This window comes from Bufo bufo, chromosome 2 (genome assembly GCF_905171765.1).
Source record: "Bufo bufo chromosome 2, aBufBuf1.1, whole genome shotgun sequence".
Taxonomy (NCBI): Eukaryota; Metazoa; Chordata; class Amphibia; order Anura; family Bufonidae; genus Bufo; species Bufo bufo.
Window position 1 is genome coordinate 826,640,517 of NC_053390.1, and position 18,713 is coordinate 826,659,229.

Here is an 18,713-nt window from a genome sequence, read left to right on the forward strand (position 1 = left end):
GGTACCATCAGTGTTATGGATCTGTCTCCCACAGATCTATATAATCAGGTGATTTTCCTATTTCATGACGTAAAGTCATGATTTTATTAAAGACACGGAGGCGAGTATTGCTATTCTCCTTCTTTACTCTGACCAATAGCAGCAAAAAAAACATAAAAATATTGAAACATGTGATCAGCCCCTCCCCATAGTCTCTCTATAACAGGCCACCCCGCCTGCAGAACCTCCTCTTTCTTTGTAAGTCCAAACCGAAAAAGTCCAACTGAACCGTCAACCAGGAACCGGAACAGCCTGGGAACAAAGCGCCATCCATCCGGAAGCGAACTGGAACAACAGGAACAACGCTGAAGAATCTCCTGAAGTTGTCCACATCACATGATCGGCTGGAACCAAACTGCCGACCCTCCGAACCAGCACATAGACCAAAGAATACCACAGAATAGGCCGATCTCAACCTGAAAAAAGGGCGAAAAACAGAGCCATGATAGAAGCAAATTGGTGCATTGTATTCACAAACAATTGGTTGTGACAAACCTACTCAGGAAAAACTCATAGAGTTAAAGCAATATGCAAATGACACACAATCAAAATCATTCCAATTTTTAAAAAAAAACTCACATAGGGAGGGAAAGCATAGGGTGGGCAATACTCGCCTCCGTGTCTTTAATAAAATCATGACTTTACGTCATGAAATAGGAAAATCACCTGATTTTATTACAAGACTCGGAGGCTCGTATTGCAAGTTCAAAGTTAAGATAAATTCTCAATAATTGACAAAAAAACGTGAGGACCTGGACGGAAGTAAAATTCCCTGAACGTGGAGACTCTGGACCAGTCCGCCAGTTTCAAAATGTCCTCCAGTCTGGCACCAGAAACCGCCAAAGAGGTAGCAGATGCCCCCCTAGCGGAATGCGCCGAAAATACAGAAGTGTCTACTCCCGCAAGTTCCATAACCCACTTCATCCACCTAGCCAGCGTGGCAGTGGTCACTGGGTCAAAGGGACGAATGGTCGAAAGGAAAAAATGCGGGAACTCACGTGACCGATGTAGAGAAGTGCGAGCCTCATACTCCTTGAGGCACGCTACGGGACAAAGTGAAGGTGAAGCCGGGAAAGCAGGATAAGCGACCGAGCGTATGTGGGTCTTAGTCCTTCTCGAGATGTCAAAAGAGACCCCCTCCGGGGTGTACGAGCGTGCATCAAAGTCCAAAGCCCGGACGTCTGGAACCCGCTTGCAGGAAATCAGACAAAAGAGAGTGACGAGCTTCGCCGACAGTTGCCGAAGGGAAAGGTCCACATTCTGGGGCCAAGAAGATAAAAAGGAAAGGACACAAGACACATCCCAAGTGGCAGAAAATCTAGGCCTAGGAGGACGAGACATCCGAGAACCGCGCAGGAGACGACATACTAAAGGATGTTGTCCCGCAGGGGTACCATCAAACCCTTGGTGAGAGGCAGAAATAGCCGATCTGAACAGGCTGATTGTGCGGTAAGCCTTGCCCTGGTCAAACAAAGAAGATAGGAAATGTAAGATCTCCGTCACAGGTGCCGATACGGGATCCAAGTCCCTAGCCACGCAACAGCGAGCCCAAGATGGAGGAAACGTGTAAAGCAGACCTCTGGACCAATCCTGCAGAAACGCGTCCACCGCTTCGGCTTCCGGGTCCGGGCGCCAACTGTAAAAACGTTGTAGTTGCGAGTTGAGACGGGAAGCAAACAGGTCGATGCAGCAAGGACCCCAAACTGACATTAAGGAATGGAACACCGTTGGATCTAACTGCCAGTCGCTGGAATCGGAAAGATACCGAGAACTCCAATCTGCATGAATGTTCTGGACGCCAGGGAGATATTCCGCCAAAACAATCAACTCCTTGCCTAGACAGTAGTCCCAGAAATCCTTCGCCAAACGAGACAAGATGGTGGAGCGGGTTCCGCCCATGCCGTTGATATACCTCACCGCTGACATATTGTCCATGCGTAGTTGTATGCAGGATCTGGCCGTGTCTCTCGTGAAGCTCTTGATCGAAAAAGATCCAGCCAACAGTTCCAGCGCATTGATATGGAACCCTGCCTCGGCCTCTGACCAACCGCCTCCAGTCGCGATCCCCTCGCAGTGAGCTCCCCAGCCCGACAGGCTGGCATCCAAATCCACCACGAAATCCGGACGATGGCCGAAGATCGCCTTGCCATTCCAAGCTTGCAGATTGTGGATCCACCAGGATAGTTCCTCCTTGGTCTCCTCGCCAGCGAGATCCAATCTGCATAGGAAGCTCCCGCCCATATGTGGGAGATCTTCAGGCGCTACAGAGCCCGATAGTGGAGCGGGGCCGGGAAAACCGCCTGGATAGATGAGGCCAGCAGACCTATGATCCTGGCTAGTTGGCGTAAAGGGATCTGGGAAGACGACCTGGCTTTGCACAACTCCTTCCGTATGGACCGAACCTTGGCCGGAGGCAGGCTGAGCGTCCCTGCCGTGGCCTCCACCAGAAACTCCAAGAACTCCATCTCGTGAGACGGGGTGAGGCAAGATTTCTCCTGATTGAGGAGGAAACCTAGATCCGACAGAAGATCCATGGTCCAGTGAAGATGATCCAGCAACACTGACCGATTCTGGGCCATGACCAGAATATCGTCCAGATATACGATGAGACGAACTCCACGACTGCGTAGCCACGCCATAGCCGGACGCATCAGCTTGGTGAAACACCAGGGAGCCGAAGATAGGCCGAATGGGAGGCACGTGAACCGCCAAATCCTGTCCTGCCAAGAGAAACAGAGAAGGTTCCTGGACGCGTCCTCTACTGGGACAGTAAGATATGCGTCCTTCAAGTCCAGCTTGACCATCCAATCGCCCACCTGTAGGAGGTCCCGAAGGAGATGGATGCCCTCCATCTTGAAATGGCGGTATCTGACAAACGCGTTGAGGGCGCGTAAATTGATAACAGGCCGAAGCTGGCCCCCCTTTTTTGCCACCAGAAAAATATTGCTGATTATCAGGCCAGGGGACATTGGAGACGGTTCTATGGCTCCTTTGCGGACAAGATCCGACAGTTCTGAGTCGACCAGTATGCGGTTTTCCGCTGAGAGTATTGCCGGGTGCGGAGGTGGGATGGATAGTGGGGAGGACGTCAGTTCGATATGGAAACCCCTGACCGTGGACAGGACCCATTGGTCTGAGGTGATGCGGGACCAAGCTGGAGAAAAAAGACGTAGTCTGCCCCCTTCACAAGCCTTTAAAGAATTGAAACGAGTTGGTAGACTCACCGTAGGGACGTCTAGAAGACGGATTTCCTCGATATCCTCTTGGACGCCAGGAGCTTCCTCGAGAAGGGAAGAACGATGACTGTTCTCGTCTGTGCTCCTGGAAGGAAGACCTCTGGGAGAAGGAGCCTCGGCCCGAACCACGGGACTGAAAATGGGCACGGCCGGACAGGCGGCCCCTGAAGCTGCCGGCCCTGGTAGAGACCCTACCGTGAAAAACTCTCTTCATAGAGGTCTGGGCCTTGTCTAGGGCCGTGAAAGCCCCCACAAACCTCCCTAGATCCTTAATGAAAGGTTCTCCAAATAAAAGGCCCTGGGCCTCCTTTCCAGCCTCCGTAAGAGCTATGTTTGACAATTTTGGCTCAATTTTGAAGAGGATGGCCTTTCGCCTCTCTATAGCTAAGGACGTATTCACGTTCCCCGCTATGCAAATGGCCCTTTGTACCCATTTGCGTAACTCTAGCGGATCAACTTGCTTATTCTCGGCTTTAGCTACCTCCGCCAGGTCAAATAGCTTAGCTAGCGGGCCAAATATGTCCAGGAGTTTATCCTGGCAGGATCTTAGCGCCGAGTCCAGACCCCTACGCGGATTCCAACCGGATTTGGCGAGGAACTGCGTCATTTTGGGGTCGACCGCCGGAGTCTCGCATACCCTGTTAGGGATGACGGGTCTGGGGCATTCCGCCCTCAGCTTATTGCGAGCCTCTTTGGAAAGAGGACATCGCACTCTAGCCTCCAAATATTTGGAAACGTGCTCCAATGGTAACCACTCAGCCGAGCGGGGATGGTGGAGTGAATCTGGGTCGAACAGTGGCTCCCCAGAGGGATCCGTCAAAGGTGCAGGCATACCATCTGCAGCAGACATTAGGGAACTACACCCGGGTAGGGGGTTATCATCCATGACCCCTGATGGGTCCTCCTCTGCCTCCTCAAAGGCGTCATCTAAAGCCTCCTCCTCGGAACCGATCTAGAGTCGGAATCCAATTCTTGTAGTGCTCTAGCACTTTTCCAGTTGCGCGTGCGTTCTGCCCGACGCGTACAGGCTCTCTTGCGTGGACCAGACGCGCCAACATTGGTGAAAACATCATCACCTTTCTGAATTCTTTTTCTGGAGGCAGACTGCCCTGGCCCGGTGGGTGAGGACACCATGACGGGCTGTGGGGTTTGAGAGGTAGCCGGATGGGCAGCAAGGGCCTGAGCAATAGTCTGGGAAATGACCGAAGTCATAGATCCCATGGCTGCAGCTATGGCGCTGGATAGCGACGCCTGGAAATCAGTGGTTTGATCCCCAGGGATCGAGATATGGCCATCCTGCCCCGAAGGGGTTAATTCCACCAGAGGGACGTCCTCCTCAGCAGGGCCCTGGCCAGTATGCACATTCTTAGGCATGATGACCTGTGCAACTGTGTACTTATAAATGGTACTGCTTTATTTTAATACAAAGGGGACGATCTAGTAGGTTATTCTATGAGGGAAGACACAGGGTTAAAACCCCAGTCTCAAACACACAGTAAGACACTAGCAATGGCCGCTCAAACTATCAAGCAACAGCCACAGGAGCGTCTGGGGAGAAGGAACTGGTGATGGGGATTTGCCCCAGGCCAGTAAAGCGAGATCGCTGCAAGAAAAGAAACCTAACCGGACACCCAGGGACGGACCGAGGCAGCCGAGCTCCAGGCCGAGAAGACGCTAACAGCGGAAGCGGAAGTGCCCGAGATCTCGCGAGATCTCGGGCGCGCTTGCCGGGGAGAAAATAGAGCGCAGCCGCGGCCGTACAGAGGTAAGCGGCGGCGGGAAAAGAGTCGCCCGATTAAGAGGGGGGAACAGAAGAGGGCACAGTGAGAACAAGAATGTCCGTCCTGGGATCTGAAACACTAATAGCTGGAGAGGCGAGAACAGTGATTACATTGCACAGCGCCCACACAACAGCATCCACAGTGAACCCCAAATGCTCACAAAACCCAATAGAGACCGATAAGATAGGGGGAAAAAGAACAAATTAACGGACACAGTATAAAAATACCTATATACACCCCCAAATAGCCCCACAAGGGGAAAAAACAAGCAAAGACAACAATCCTGAACAAATATAAATGCATCAGTAAGTCATAAAGACAAAACCAGTAACAGGGCACTACTTATCTCTGCGGTCAGCAGCAAAGAAAGAGGAGGTTCTGCAGGCGGGGTGGCCTGTTATAGAGAGACTATGGGGAGGGGCTGATCACATGTTTCAATATTTTTATGTTTTCTTTGCTGCTATTGGTCAGAGTAAAGAAGGAGAATAGCAATACGAGCCTCCGGGTCTTGTAATAAAATCCGTTTAAATCATGTTATGTAGGTGACAGACTCCCTTTAAGGACAGCTTGCACATCTACTAGATCGCCATCCTTTAGTGCTTTCATTCTGAATAATTTTTCTACTGAGGAAAACTTCCTGGGCATGGATGATAGGATTGCACAATGTTTTCATGTTCCCAATTAGAAGAAGAAAAGTTCTGGAAATGGGAAAAAGACAGCAGCACGCGGGGGGTCATGACATGCAAACAGAGTTATTTTATTAAGAAGCTTTTAATAGGAGAAATGTATTTGTTATTTAGGAAGAGTTTCCAGTGACTCATCTTGGTCTATGAAGAGGTCCAGAGGGCACCGTAGTCTTAGGAATTTTCCAACCGACGTGCGTGAAAATTGCGAGTTGTATCATTTCTGCTTCTGCATTCTGGCTCCTTCGAATCTCTGTGCTAATCATTCCCTGACATGTGTCAGTGCTTCTAATTGAGGAAATGGTTTTGTAAAGTGTATCCTCCTGCTGCTCGAATTCTCAGGCACTGAGCAGAACATACCAGCGCAGTCACATGTGGATGATGATGACAAGCAGATTGTTTCTCACGCTTCTTTGGAAGAATGGGAGGTTTGGCAAATTATACGGTCAAGTTCAAAAGGACAAGACGTTAAGTGTGGAAGGTCAATCACATTAGTGAAGGTCCTACACCTGTCCAATGCTGCTGATATATGTCTCGTAACTCATAAAGACTTCATCTGAGAGCTTCTGGTTTGTTGACTATAGTAAAGTCAGTAGACCTAACACCTGAAGTACAGGGTGCACAGCTTACACCATGCATACAGAGAGGAGAGGGCCAGTATACGGCCCCATTGCTCTCCAATTGCTCATTAACCCCTTCCAAGAAAAGGACCTCTTCATTGGGATGTTCAAGTATAGGAAGAAATGGTACCTGTAGTGGTCAGCATGGGTCCATAGAAGCTGTGTTCGAGGCATCTGAAGCAGGTTCCTGGCTGCCACCCCCTATTGACAGCAGAATCTGATGAATTGGACAATGGGAGTGGGCTCTACATCCATCTATGTTCTGTGATGTAATCATGGTGAGTTGCAGATTTGTTGCAGAACTTTCTGTGACTGTCCCATTTGACCGAATGGGGCTTACAGAAATCCATGTGCTTGCTGCAGAAACAACTCAATTTGGAAAAGCGGAGCTGCAAATCTGATGCTTGTGGGTTCATCCTAATGATCCAGGCAGTAGGAAGCTGATTTCAGTGGGTTGTCCAACCCTTTATAAGTGATGGCTTATCCTTAGGATATGAATCACTATCTGATTGGCAGAGGCCTGACCAACCATCCCCCCACTGATCGCTCAGTGCTGGGACTACTGTACTACGCAGCTCCATCCATCATTAGCAGCAAGGAGAGAGCATTTGATATGTGTGCTTTGCTCTCCCCTCATATTAGGGATCAATGGGGATCTCAGCACTCAGACTCCCACTCATCACAACTTTTAATATGTCGCTATGACATTTCAAATATTTGTGAAAAGTTAGTGATCCTTTAAAGTGCCTTCTTCCATTTATAAATATGAATCAAACCATCAGGGGGCGGCAGTGAGGTCTAATACCTGTGGGGATTCACTCTGGTAGGCAGATTAGCTGATGCAGTACAGAGGCAAAAACAAAGTCTTTTAACAGTGCAGTGTTTATTCACACACAAAGAAAAATGACAGTTTGTTGTCTTGGTGTTCATTCACACCATGGCAAGTCCACAGAACAAAAAGCATTCACCTTGTCACCGGTTTTGGCAGTAGCAGTCCCCAACAGGCTATAAGGCCTGCTTCCCAGCAATACGGCTCTCAGCACTTTAGTACAGATCATGCAGATCCCAAACCACAGAGATTCCACAGATATTCACTGTAAAATGGAGGATAATCCACACCAGCTGAGACTGCTGGCTGGGTTTTATATCCCTAGCCAAAACCCGGCCTGGAACGCGGGGAACAGCCACCCACCCTGCACTTTGGCTGCTCCCAGTAAGAGCCGGCCCGGATCGGCTTTACAGCCACACTAAATAACCAATAGTGTCAGTCAGCACTAATGGCTACTGACACTTAAAATTACCGGCTCTTATCTCACCGAGGCCAGGAACCTCGGTGACACATACCTTCCGTCAATGACGGACCTTGGCGCCTTCTTACATACCTTTCCCCTTTGTTCAACCCTGAGGGAGTGAATACCCACCAGACAGTGTACCCGGGACAGGGCATCTGCATTTTCCTGTAACCTGCCTGCCCTATGTTCCACAGAAAACTTGAAGTTCTGTAGAGACAAAAACCATCTGGTGACCCGAGCATTCCTCTCTTTGGCTTGGCTCATCCACTTGAGAGGGGAGTGGTCGGTCACCAGATGGAACTTTCACCCCAATAGATAATAGAGGAGAGACTCGAGTGCCCACTTGATGGCCAGGCACTCTCTCTCCACTATACTGTACCTAGTCTCGGCTGGGGTCAGTTTGCGGCTCAGGAAAACAATGGGATATTTCTCCCCATTGATGTCCTGAGAGAGTACAGCTCCGAGGCCTACTTCAGAGTCATCGGTCTGTACCACAAACTCCCTCTTGAAGTCGTGCGTAACCAACACTGGGGACCAACACAGGGCAGACTTTTCCGCCTGCTCATTTCACTGGACCATCACAGACTTGCGTCCCTTCAAAAGGCCTGTCATTGGTGCAGCGACTGTAGCAAAGTGGGGAACAAACCTCATATAGTATCCCACCATTCCCAGGAACGACTTTACTTGCTGAGTAGTGACCGGTAGTGGCCAATTCCGAAATGCCTCAGTTTTGTTTACCTGAGGTTTAATTATTCCGCGCCCAATTACATACCCCAGGTACTTGGTCTCTTCTAACCCTATCGCACACTTTTTTTGGGTTAGCGGTTAAGCCAGCATTCCTAGGAGAGTCAACCACAGCCTGCACTTTAGGTGGGTGACTTTCCCAGTCGGTGCTGTGGATAACGATATCGTCCAGGTACGCCGAAGCATACCAACGATGTTGACGGAGTACAATGTCCATTAGCCTTTGAAACGTGGCGGGAGCGCCATGTAGCCCAAAGGTTAATACCTTGATACAGCCCCTCTGGCATGATAAAAGCCGTTTTTTCCTTGGCAGCCTCCGTCAAGGGTACCTGCCAGTACCCGTTGGTGAGGTCCAACACAGAAAATTACCGGGTTTGGTAATCAATAAGCTCATCTATTCGGGGTATGGAATATGCATCAAACTTGGACACCTCATTCAGTTTGCGGAAGTCGTTACAGAAGCGCAATGTCCCATCCGGCTTGGGTATTAAGACTATCGGACTGGCCCATTCACTTTTTGACTCCTCGATGACATCTAGCTGTAGCATTAGCTGCACTTCCTCCGCGATGGCTTGTCGCCGAGCCTCGGGTACCCGATATGGTTTTAACCAGACTTTTGCCTGAGGCTCAGTAATAATGTAATGGCGGATTATGGAAGTGCATCCAGGAAGGTCCGAGAACACATCCGTGTTCCGACTAACGAACTCCCTGGCTTCCTGAGCCTTTTTAGAGGAGAGGCTGTCAACAATTTTCACTGTGGCAGCCGCTTCCCTTGCTTCAGACAGAGGGACCGAATCCGCTTCCCCTAGAAACCCTGGACGTGGGCTGTCTTCCGTACAGGTTTCCCTATCTTTCCATGGTTTGAGCAGATTCACATGATACACCTGCTACGGCTTTCCCTCCCCGGCTGATATACCTTGTAATCTACCTCTCCAATTTTTTCAAGTACCTCGTAGGGCCCCTGCCACCTAGCTAGGAATTTACTGTCTACGCTTAGTACCAGCACCAATACCCGATCACCCGGGTTAAAGTTCCGAACCCGAGCCTGCCAATTATAGACCCTACTCTGGGCTCACTGCGCTGCCTCCATATTCTCCCTAACCAGAGGTAACACTGTTTCCATCCGTCCTTGCATCTGGGTGACATACTCAACAACACTTTTGTGCGGTGTGGGTTTTTGTTCCCACACCTCTTTGGCCACGTCCAACAGACCCCGAGGGTGTCTGCCGTACAGCAGTTCAAAGGGCGAGAACCCAGTAGAGGCCTGGGGTACCTCTCGCACTGCAAACATGAGATAGGGTAGAAGAAGGTCCCAGTCCCTTCCATCCTTAGACACCACTCTTTTTAACATATTTTTTAATGTTTGATTAAACCTCTCTACCAGGCTGTCCATTTGCGGGTGATAGACAGACGTCTGCAATTGTTTTATGTGGAGCAACTTACAGAGTTGTCTCATGACTTTGGAAATAAAAGGGGTCCCTTGGCCAGTCAGAACCTCTTTAGGCAGACCCACTCGAGAAAACATCTCCCTTAGCTATGAGTTTGGCTGATGTATGACGCAGTGGCACCGGCTCCGGGTACCGAGTGGCGTAGTCAAGGATGACAAAGATGTGTTGGTGCCCTCTAGCGGACTTCGGTACTGGGCCTATGAGATTCATAGCGATCCGCTCGAATGGAACCTCAATAATCGGGAGAGGGACCAGGGGACTACAGAAATGTGGCTCGGGGCTGGTTATCTGGCAGGTTGGGCAAGACTTGCAATACTCTTCCACCTCTCTGAACACACTGGGCCAGTAGAACCGCTGTAGAATCCGGTCCTGCTTTTTCTGCTGGCCCAGGTGTCCCCCAAGAACATGTTGGTGGGCTAACTCCAACACGAGCTTGCAATACGCCTTGGGCACCACTAGCTGTTCAATATGTTCACCCCGTAGTTGATTTATCCTGTACAGCATCTCCTGTTGAACCACAAACGAGGGAACATAGACTCGGCCCCCGGGTGTTTGCGGCTCACCCTCAATTATTACCACATTTTCCCAGGCTCGAGACACAGTTGGGTCCTGGTGCAGGTAAGTAAAAGAAGACGGTCCCGGAGACATATGAGGTTCCTCTTTCAGCTTTGCTTTAATGATTTATCAGAATAACAGACATCACCACCTTCCACATGACATAGCATTGACGCGTTTCGGGTAACCACCCTTAGTCGTAACCGTGGTTACGACTAAGGGTGGTTACCCGAAACGCGTCAATGCTATGTTATGTGGAAGGTGGTGATGTCTGTTATTCTGATAAATCATTAAAGCAAAGCTGAAAGAGGAACCTCATATGTCTCCAGGACCGTCTTCTTTTACTTACCTGCAGCCTGTCACGGGAACACTCCCCTAGGGCCTCTGGAGCCGGGACTACATCTTTATTACGGAGGTGAGCTGGATAAAGTGTTTCTACAGTTGGGTCCTGGTGCTGTGCTGTACCAAAATTATCCCCAGAGACATTAAGGTCTGCCAGCTCAGGACCCGGCGGCAAGTCCTTCACGTCTCCCACCATCACACTTTTTCGGGGTTGCCTCCCCCTCTTCCACCGAAGTGGCAGTCACCCTACCGCTGGCCCTTCTGACTTAGGTTCCCAGGGTTCTGGTCTCCCCCCTGAGCCGGGCCACTCTGCTAGGGTTACATCTGTCTCCCGGGTATCGGTAACTTTCGTATCCGGCCACAGTGCCGGGAAACCGGGGAAGTCTCTCCCAATTATTAACTCATGCGGTAACTTTGTGGCGACGGCCACTTTATGCGTCCACCTGCCGGCCACAGTTGACAGAGAGACCAGGGTGGTGGGATAGTCCTTTAAGTTCCCAGACAACACCGACTTTTCGGCCAGTATACTCGGCTGGCCACACCAGGGCAGCTCTTACCAGGGACACCAGGCTCCCTGAATCCAGAAGTGCCACAGACAGAGTGTCCCCCACTTCCAACTGGCACAGGTGACTATTGTCTACAGTCTCGCAGGTACCTGTGGCGCACAGCTTCCTGGCATACAATGAGTGGCGGTAGCCATAATTGGTATCCATGGGTCCACCTCGATGGGGACAGTAGGCTCTTTTGTGTCCAGGCTCGTGACACTGCCAGCAGACCACTGGTGCTGGGTCTGCAGGGGGTACGTCCCGGGCGGGTTTGGCTGGCATCAGCCGCCGGGTTTGAAGTGGAGATTTCCGGGGTTTGACTGGCCCCCTCTCAAAAGATCCCCCCTGCAGATTTATGGCGGCCTCGTAGCGCTCCACCAGGTTGACTATCTCCAAGGCAAGTGCTGGAGAGGGTACGGCAAAGCCCGCCAAAACACATCCGCCAACAGCCGATCCAACATAGCAGTGGGAGTCAACATGTCAGGCTGCAGCCATTTTTGCAATCGCTGCAGCAGATCATAATATTGTGGTCTGGCAAGTTCAACCGAGTTAGATTCCCACTGGTGCACCCGCTGAGCCCGGACCAATACATTCACCCCCAGTCTCGCCAGGATCTCACCTTTTACGGTCAGGTAGTCAGCCACTTGATCATTGGGAAGATCAAAAAACACTTGCTGGGGCCCAGACACCAGGAACAGAGCGACGACCTCAGCCCACTGGTCTCCAGGTAACTTTTCCCTCACGGCCACCTTTTCGAAGACCGCCAGATAGGTCTTGACGTCATCCGAGGGGGTCATCTTAGGAATCGCGGTGCGGACAGCTTTCCGGGCATCGTTGACGTTCTGGGACGCTCCTGCCGCTTGCAATGCCATTACATGTTGTAATAGCAGCTGGTTCCTTTCTTGTTGCTGCTTGTTAGCCTCCCGCTGCTGCAAGTTAACCTCCACAAGGGCTTTCACAACCGCCTCCATTTTGTCAGGGGCCTCGGGTCACAACCTTGCCGACTTAATATAAGATATGCACTTGTGCCCGGGAAAACAAAAACTTTTCGGCCTTCAGAACTGCCTGGGGATTCGCTCTGGTAGGCAGATTATCAGACGCAGTACAGAGGCAAAAACAAAGTCTTTAACTTAAACAGTGCAGTGTTTATTCACACATAAACAAAAATGACAGTTTGTTGTCTTGGTGTTCATTCACACCATGGCAAGTCCACAGAACAAAAAGCATTCACCTTGTCACCGGTTTTGGCAGTAGCAGTCCCCAACAGGCTATAAGGCCTGCTTCCCAGCAATACGGCTCTCAGCCCTTTAGTACAGCACACATCATGCAGATCCCAAACCACAGAGATTCCACAGATATTCACTGTGAAATGGAGAATAATCCACATCAGCTGAGACTGCTGGCTGGGTTTTATATCCCTAGCCAAAAGCCGGCCTGGAACGCGGGGAACAGCCACCCACCCTGCACTTTGGCTGCTCCCAGTAAGAGCCGGCCCGGATCGGCTTTACAGCCACTCTAAATAGTGTCAGTCAGCACTAGCTGTCGCTGACACTTAAAATTACCGGCTCTTACCTCACCGAGGCCAGGAACCTCGGTGACACATATCTTCCGTCAATGACGGCCCCTTGCGCTTTCCTACATACCTTACAGTAAAATCTCTGAGTATGTGACCCCAGCAGCATCAAGATGAACAAATCCTCATTGGTGCAGTACATAGTGGCCGAGTGTGCTACTCTTTATATGAATGAGGTCATAAAAAGTGTGTCTACCTTTAAGGCTGAGTTCACATCAGCGTTCAGTCTTTCCATTCTTCTGCTCCATGTTAGGAGCCGAATGGAGCCTACAGACCCCATAGACTATAATGGGGTCCATCAGGTTTCACTGAGAGGAAGATTTTTGAAGCAGAGAAAAAAGTTATGCATGCAGGACCATCATTGTTGGTGAAATGGCCTAACAGGTTTCTCACATTTCACATGGCTTGAGTCAAAAATTGGATCACTATCATCCAAACCTTTTACATTTTAAATAAGTGTTTCCTTAATTCTGAGACACCCTCTATAATTCTGGGAAAGTCACTATTTACATACATTACTTATCTTGTATTATACTCCAGAGCTGCACTCACTATTCTGCTGGTGCAGTCATTGTGTACATACTTTACTTATCCTGTACTGATCCTGAGTTTTACAGCAAGACACGGAGGCTCCTATTGCTATCTCCTTCTTTACTGTCCACCAATAGCAGCAAAGAAAAGTTTACATAACATAACGTAACCATATTAACATCACCCTCCCCTCACAGTCCATATAACAGACGGCTCCTCCTATAGATCCTCCTCTTTCATTGCTGCTGCCACCAAGATAAGTACTCATTTTGGCAGCTCCTGTGTCTAAATTGTGCATTCTATTTTAATTGCTGTTTATTTGTCACTTGCTTTATTTGCACGCTTCTGTTAGCGTTTATTATGCTGCTCATTGCTTGGGACTAGTTCCCTGCGGCCATCGCATTTGCTGGTTTTATTTCCTTAGCGTTATTGTGTCTGTTTTTCCTCCCCATAGGTTCCGCTTCTTGCGGTTTCACTGTGCGCCATTATAGTGTTCTTTTGCAGGTTCCGTCTTACCTCCATCGGCGCAGCGCTTCCCGCGCTCTCCCCGGTCTTTTCCTATGGCCGCGTGATCTCGCGAGATCTCGGCGGCCATATTGGTGCTCCTTTTGGCCGTCTCCCGCTTGTTCTCGCGGGATTTCGGCGGCCATTTTAATTTCTTCTGTTTTCTTCCCGCCGGGTCTCGCGTGACTTCGGCAGCCATTCTTGTTTCACCGCATCCGTCCTACGATCCAGTCGCCTGCTCCGGCGCTCCTCTATATCGGGTGACTAACCCTGTTTATCTTCCCTACGTTGTTTGCCCTGCTATATAGCCTCTCCCCGGTCTATTAGGTTCCCCTATATTCCCACCTGAGCCCTAGTGTAGCCAGTATCTACCATCAGTTATATATATAGGGATAGATTCGTCTTTTACTATCATGCCTCTATCCGATCCAGCCCCTGAGGCCTCAGCACCTTCATCCCCTGGGAGGGATTCCCATCTTGGGGTTGACACTCAGGCAGTAGCGCTGCAGCGCTCTGTCTCGGCCGCAATCACTGCTGCAATGGACTCTATGTCCTCTGTGCTGTCGCAGACTATTGCACAAGCACTGGCTGGCCACCCTTTTTCAGGGTCTGTGCAGCCTGCGGCCCCCACAGCTCAGCAACCTCCTACTATGAATATTCCTGTGCCACAGGAACAATTGACTGGTGCGCCTCCGGCCACCCTTGAACACGCGCATAGATCGTGTAAGAGAGCCTTTCCGCGCCAGGCAGAACGGGCGCGGCCTTGGAAATGCGCTAGAGCGCAACAATTAAGCGATTCTGACGCCAAGAATGGGTCAGATGAGGAGGCTTTTGCTGAAGCTAGTGCTGATTCTGAGGAAGAAACGCATTCGGGGCCAAGTGCCCCCCACTGCCCCACTCCTTCCACTTCTCAAGTGAAGGATTCCTCTGCTTTGGTTACTCCGGCTTCTTCCCTGGTTGACTCTTTGGGAGAGCCCATGTTTGACCCTAACGCCCTCCACCATCCCAGATCGGCAGAGTGGCTACCGACGGACCATGTTGGCAAATACCTGGAGTACTGGGTCCGCCGCCCCCTTAGCAAGGAGGCGTGCAATAAGATGAAGGCGGAATGCCCCAGACCCATTGTACCTAATAAGGTACACACCCCTGTGGTTGATCCCAAAGTCACACAATTTCTTGCCAAGCCCGGCTGGTATCCCCGTAAGGGGTTAGACTCAGCTCTGCGTAGCTGTCAGGACAAGCTCCTGGATGTGGTTGGTCCTCTGGCCAAATTGTTTGAGATGGCTGAGAATGCCAGATCTGAGGGGTCCCCTATTGACCCAGAGGAGATGAGAGGCTGGATCCAGCGAGCGATCTGCATCGCTGGCAATGCCAACTCCTCTCTAGCAATCGAGAGAAGAAAGGCCATTCTATTTAAAATAGATCCGAAATTGGCCAACCTGGCCCTGACTGAATCAGGCGCAGATGCTCAGGGTTATCTTTTTGGCAACTCCTTTCTAAAGGATTTGAGTCGGTTCGTGGGAGCATTTACTGCCCTAGATCAGGCCCAATCTTCCATTAGGAGAGTATTCCAGGGATGGGTCTCCACCAGGGTCGGCAGTAGTAGGGGTCGCCTGTCCGGCCGTTCCAATTTTCAAGCCCGCAACGCGGGCAGAGGCTCCTTCCATCAACGCCCCGCCTTCCAGGAACAGAGGTTTCCATCACCCTTTCTTCCCTGCCAGAGGTGGACAATGGCGTGGCAGATCCTACAGAGGGAATCAGTCTTCTCAACGTCCTTTCGGTAAGTCCTCCCACGATGGGGGCTTCTTTGGATCATTGCATAGGGGGCAGACTCCTTCATTTTTCCCCTGCTTGGGCGGCAATAACATCCGACCCTTGGAGGTCATGGTTCTCCAGGGAGGTCATGGTTCAAGCGGAATATCTCCCGGGACTCCACAACAGTCGGGCAGATTGGGGCTCTCGTTACCTTACGGACAGCAGCGATTGGATGCTGGCACCAGAGACCCTTTCCGAGTTATCCAGGAACTGAGGTCCTTTTGCTATAGACCTATTTGCCTCACGTCTCAACACCCAACTTCCACGGTTTTTCAGCTGGCGCCCGGATCCGGCGGCAGAGGCAGTGGACACGTTCCTTCAACCCTGGTCCGGTCCGCTGATGTATGCATTCCCGCCATTTGCTATGATCCCGAGGATGATGTTACACGTTCGTCGTCAGCTGGCCGAGTTGGTGGTGGTGGTCCCTTTCTGGGGGACTCAGGCTTGGTTTCCGTCTCTACTGGGTCTCCTGATAGATGTACCTTTTCTTCTCCCGATTCGGGTGGATCTCCTCCAGGACCCTCAGGGATTGCACCACCCGCTCCTGCTGGACGGATCCCTGCGGCTGATAGCTTGCCGGATCTCAGGACTCCTGGAGAAGTCGGCGAGGTTTCGGAGGCAACTAGACGCCTTTTGGACAATGCGTGGGCTCCCGGCACCAGAAAATCTTATCGGGCAGCCTGGCGATCTTGGTCTGGTTGGTGCGTGGAACGGGACTTGGATCCCGTTTCGGCCCCTGTGACCCATCTTTTAGATTTTATTACTTCCCTTTTCGAAGCGGGTAAGGCTTATCGGACAATTAATTTGTTCAGGTCCGCTATTTCGTCTACGCATCAGGGTTTTGATGGTGTCCCTGCGGGACAGCACCCTTCCTTATGTCGTCTGCTTCGCGGTTCCCGCATGTCTCGTCCTCCCCGGCCTCGCTTTACCACGACTTGGGATGTGTCTTCGGTTTTGTCTTTTTTTATCCAATTGGCCAAGTAACTTGGATCGTTGCGGCAGTTGTCTGCCAAGTTATTGGTTCTCTTTTGCCTTATATCCTGTAAGCGGGCCTCGGATGTTCGGGCACTTGATCACGACGCCAGGTCATTTACTCCGGATGGGGTCACCTTCAATATATCCAGACGTACGAAGACCAACATTAGGTCGGTCTCTTATCCATCTTTTCCATCTTCGCCGGCTCTTTGCCCGGTGGCTTGTTTGAGTTAGTATGAAACCCGGACGCGTACTTACCGATCGTCTTCGGTTCCTCAGCTCTTCCTGTCCATTTGGCATCCGTTTGGTCCTGTGTCCAGTCCTACTTTGGCGCGCTGGATGAAGTGGGTTATGTCATTAGCAGGAATTGATACCTCCATATTTACCGCTCATTCCGCTAGGGGCACATCGGCTACCGCCTTGGCCGTTTCGGGAGCACGGTTGGAGGATATTCTACGTCTTGCGGACTGGTCTTCAGCTTCAACATTCAGGGAGTATTATTTTAGACCTCCTCCACATTTGTTTTCTGCTGTTATTGCTCAACTTTAAACTTAGCAATAGGAGCCTCCGTGTCTTGCTGTAAAACTAGGTGATTTTCCTAGTCTATGACGGAAAGTCATGGTTTTATTAAAGACACGGAGGCGAGTATTGCCCGCCCTAGGGTTCCCTCCCTTATGATGTATTTTTCTGTGGTTTTCAGTCTGATTTGCATGCTATGTCTGCATAGATGGCTTACGATGTTTCTTCTGGCAGGATCGCGTATGACTTGCGATGTATTCTCCTGCCCATTGCTTAATCTGTTTATTACTTTCAGGAGGAAGTTGATTCACTTCGGGCTTCAGTTGCTCTGTTCCGGTTATAATCACCAAAAAAAATGAATAAAACTAACTTACATATGTATGAAGATCCAAAAAACTTTATTGTAAGTATATATAAACATATAAACAATACATACATATATAATAAAACAGGCAGCACAAGGCGGGACACACAGATGAGTAGCAGGACCCAAGGAGAGGCCAGGAGATCAGTGCACGAAATAACAGGGAAAAAAGAATGCTAGCTGAAAAAGCATGTCTCAAAACCTCATAGCAGCAACGCCCCAAACAAAGTGCAAAGGAGGCAATTGTGGAGATTGAGGTTGGAATGAAAAGGACAAAGTATAAACATACCCTGACTGGTGCAAAGATCTCTCGGCCGACTCCTGACCCAACGCCGTTTCGCCAGTAGATCTGGCTTCTTCCGGGGATACGGAAACACATAAAAACATCTCCCCTATATAGTGCCCACACAGGTGTGTGGAGGAAAATTAAAATTGCAGGACCTGAATGACATCAGCACCAATGGAATTGGAGCCCCAGTACCTAAGGGCCAATCAATAGAACCAAAAGCACCTAATGGAGGCAGGACTAAGATGACAGAGCGAGCATGTGAACAAGCACATGACCGCAGTGTCAGAGGTGCATCATACGACACACTCTGATCATCCCAGAAAAAACAATCAGTAGCCCATGTAGTCATACGGAGGAGGAGCCGAGGGCAGTGCAGTAGGTGCGGCCAAACATCTGTTCCGGTTATAGCCATGTTGGCTTTCAATGAAGATGTTCCAGTGATCTGAGCTGATGGTATTCGTTGGGATGTTCCAGTGGTTCCGTGCTGGTCGTTTCCCGATTCAAGGTCCAGTTTCGTGTTCGGTGGTTCCAGTCATGGTGTCAGGCTCGTAAAGAAAGAGGAGGATCTATAGGAGGAGCCGTCTGTTATATGGACTGTGAGGGGAGGGTAATGTTACTATGGTTACGTTATGTTATGTAAACTTTTCTTTGCTGCTATTGGTGGACAGTAAAGAAGGAGATAGCAATACTCGCCTCCGTGTCTTTAATAAAACCATGACTTTCCGTCATAGACTAGGAAAATCACCTAGTTACATCCTGTATTATACTCCAGAGCTGCACTCACTATTCTGCCGGTGGAGTCACTGTGTACATACATTACATTACTTATCCTGTACTAATCCTGAGTTGCATCCTGTA

The 18,713-nt window shown here is 50.2% G+C and overlaps 1 protein-coding gene across 1 annotated transcript; it reads right to left on the minus strand.

The window, feature by feature from the left end:
* Nucleotides 1-210: 210 nt before the first annotated feature.
* Nucleotides 211-4,046, minus strand: LOC120990502. Its single transcript, XM_040419353.1, has 2 exons — nt 3,264-4,046; nt 211-455 (listed from the first exon to the last, which is right to left on the minus strand). Exons 1-2 carry the CDS (start codon nt 3,880-3,882, stop codon nt 451-453), a joined length of 624 nt encoding a protein of 207 aa, XP_040275287.1. The 5' UTR covers nt 3,883-4,046; the 3' UTR covers nt 211-450.
* Nucleotides 4,047-18,713: the final 14,667 nt, after the last annotated feature.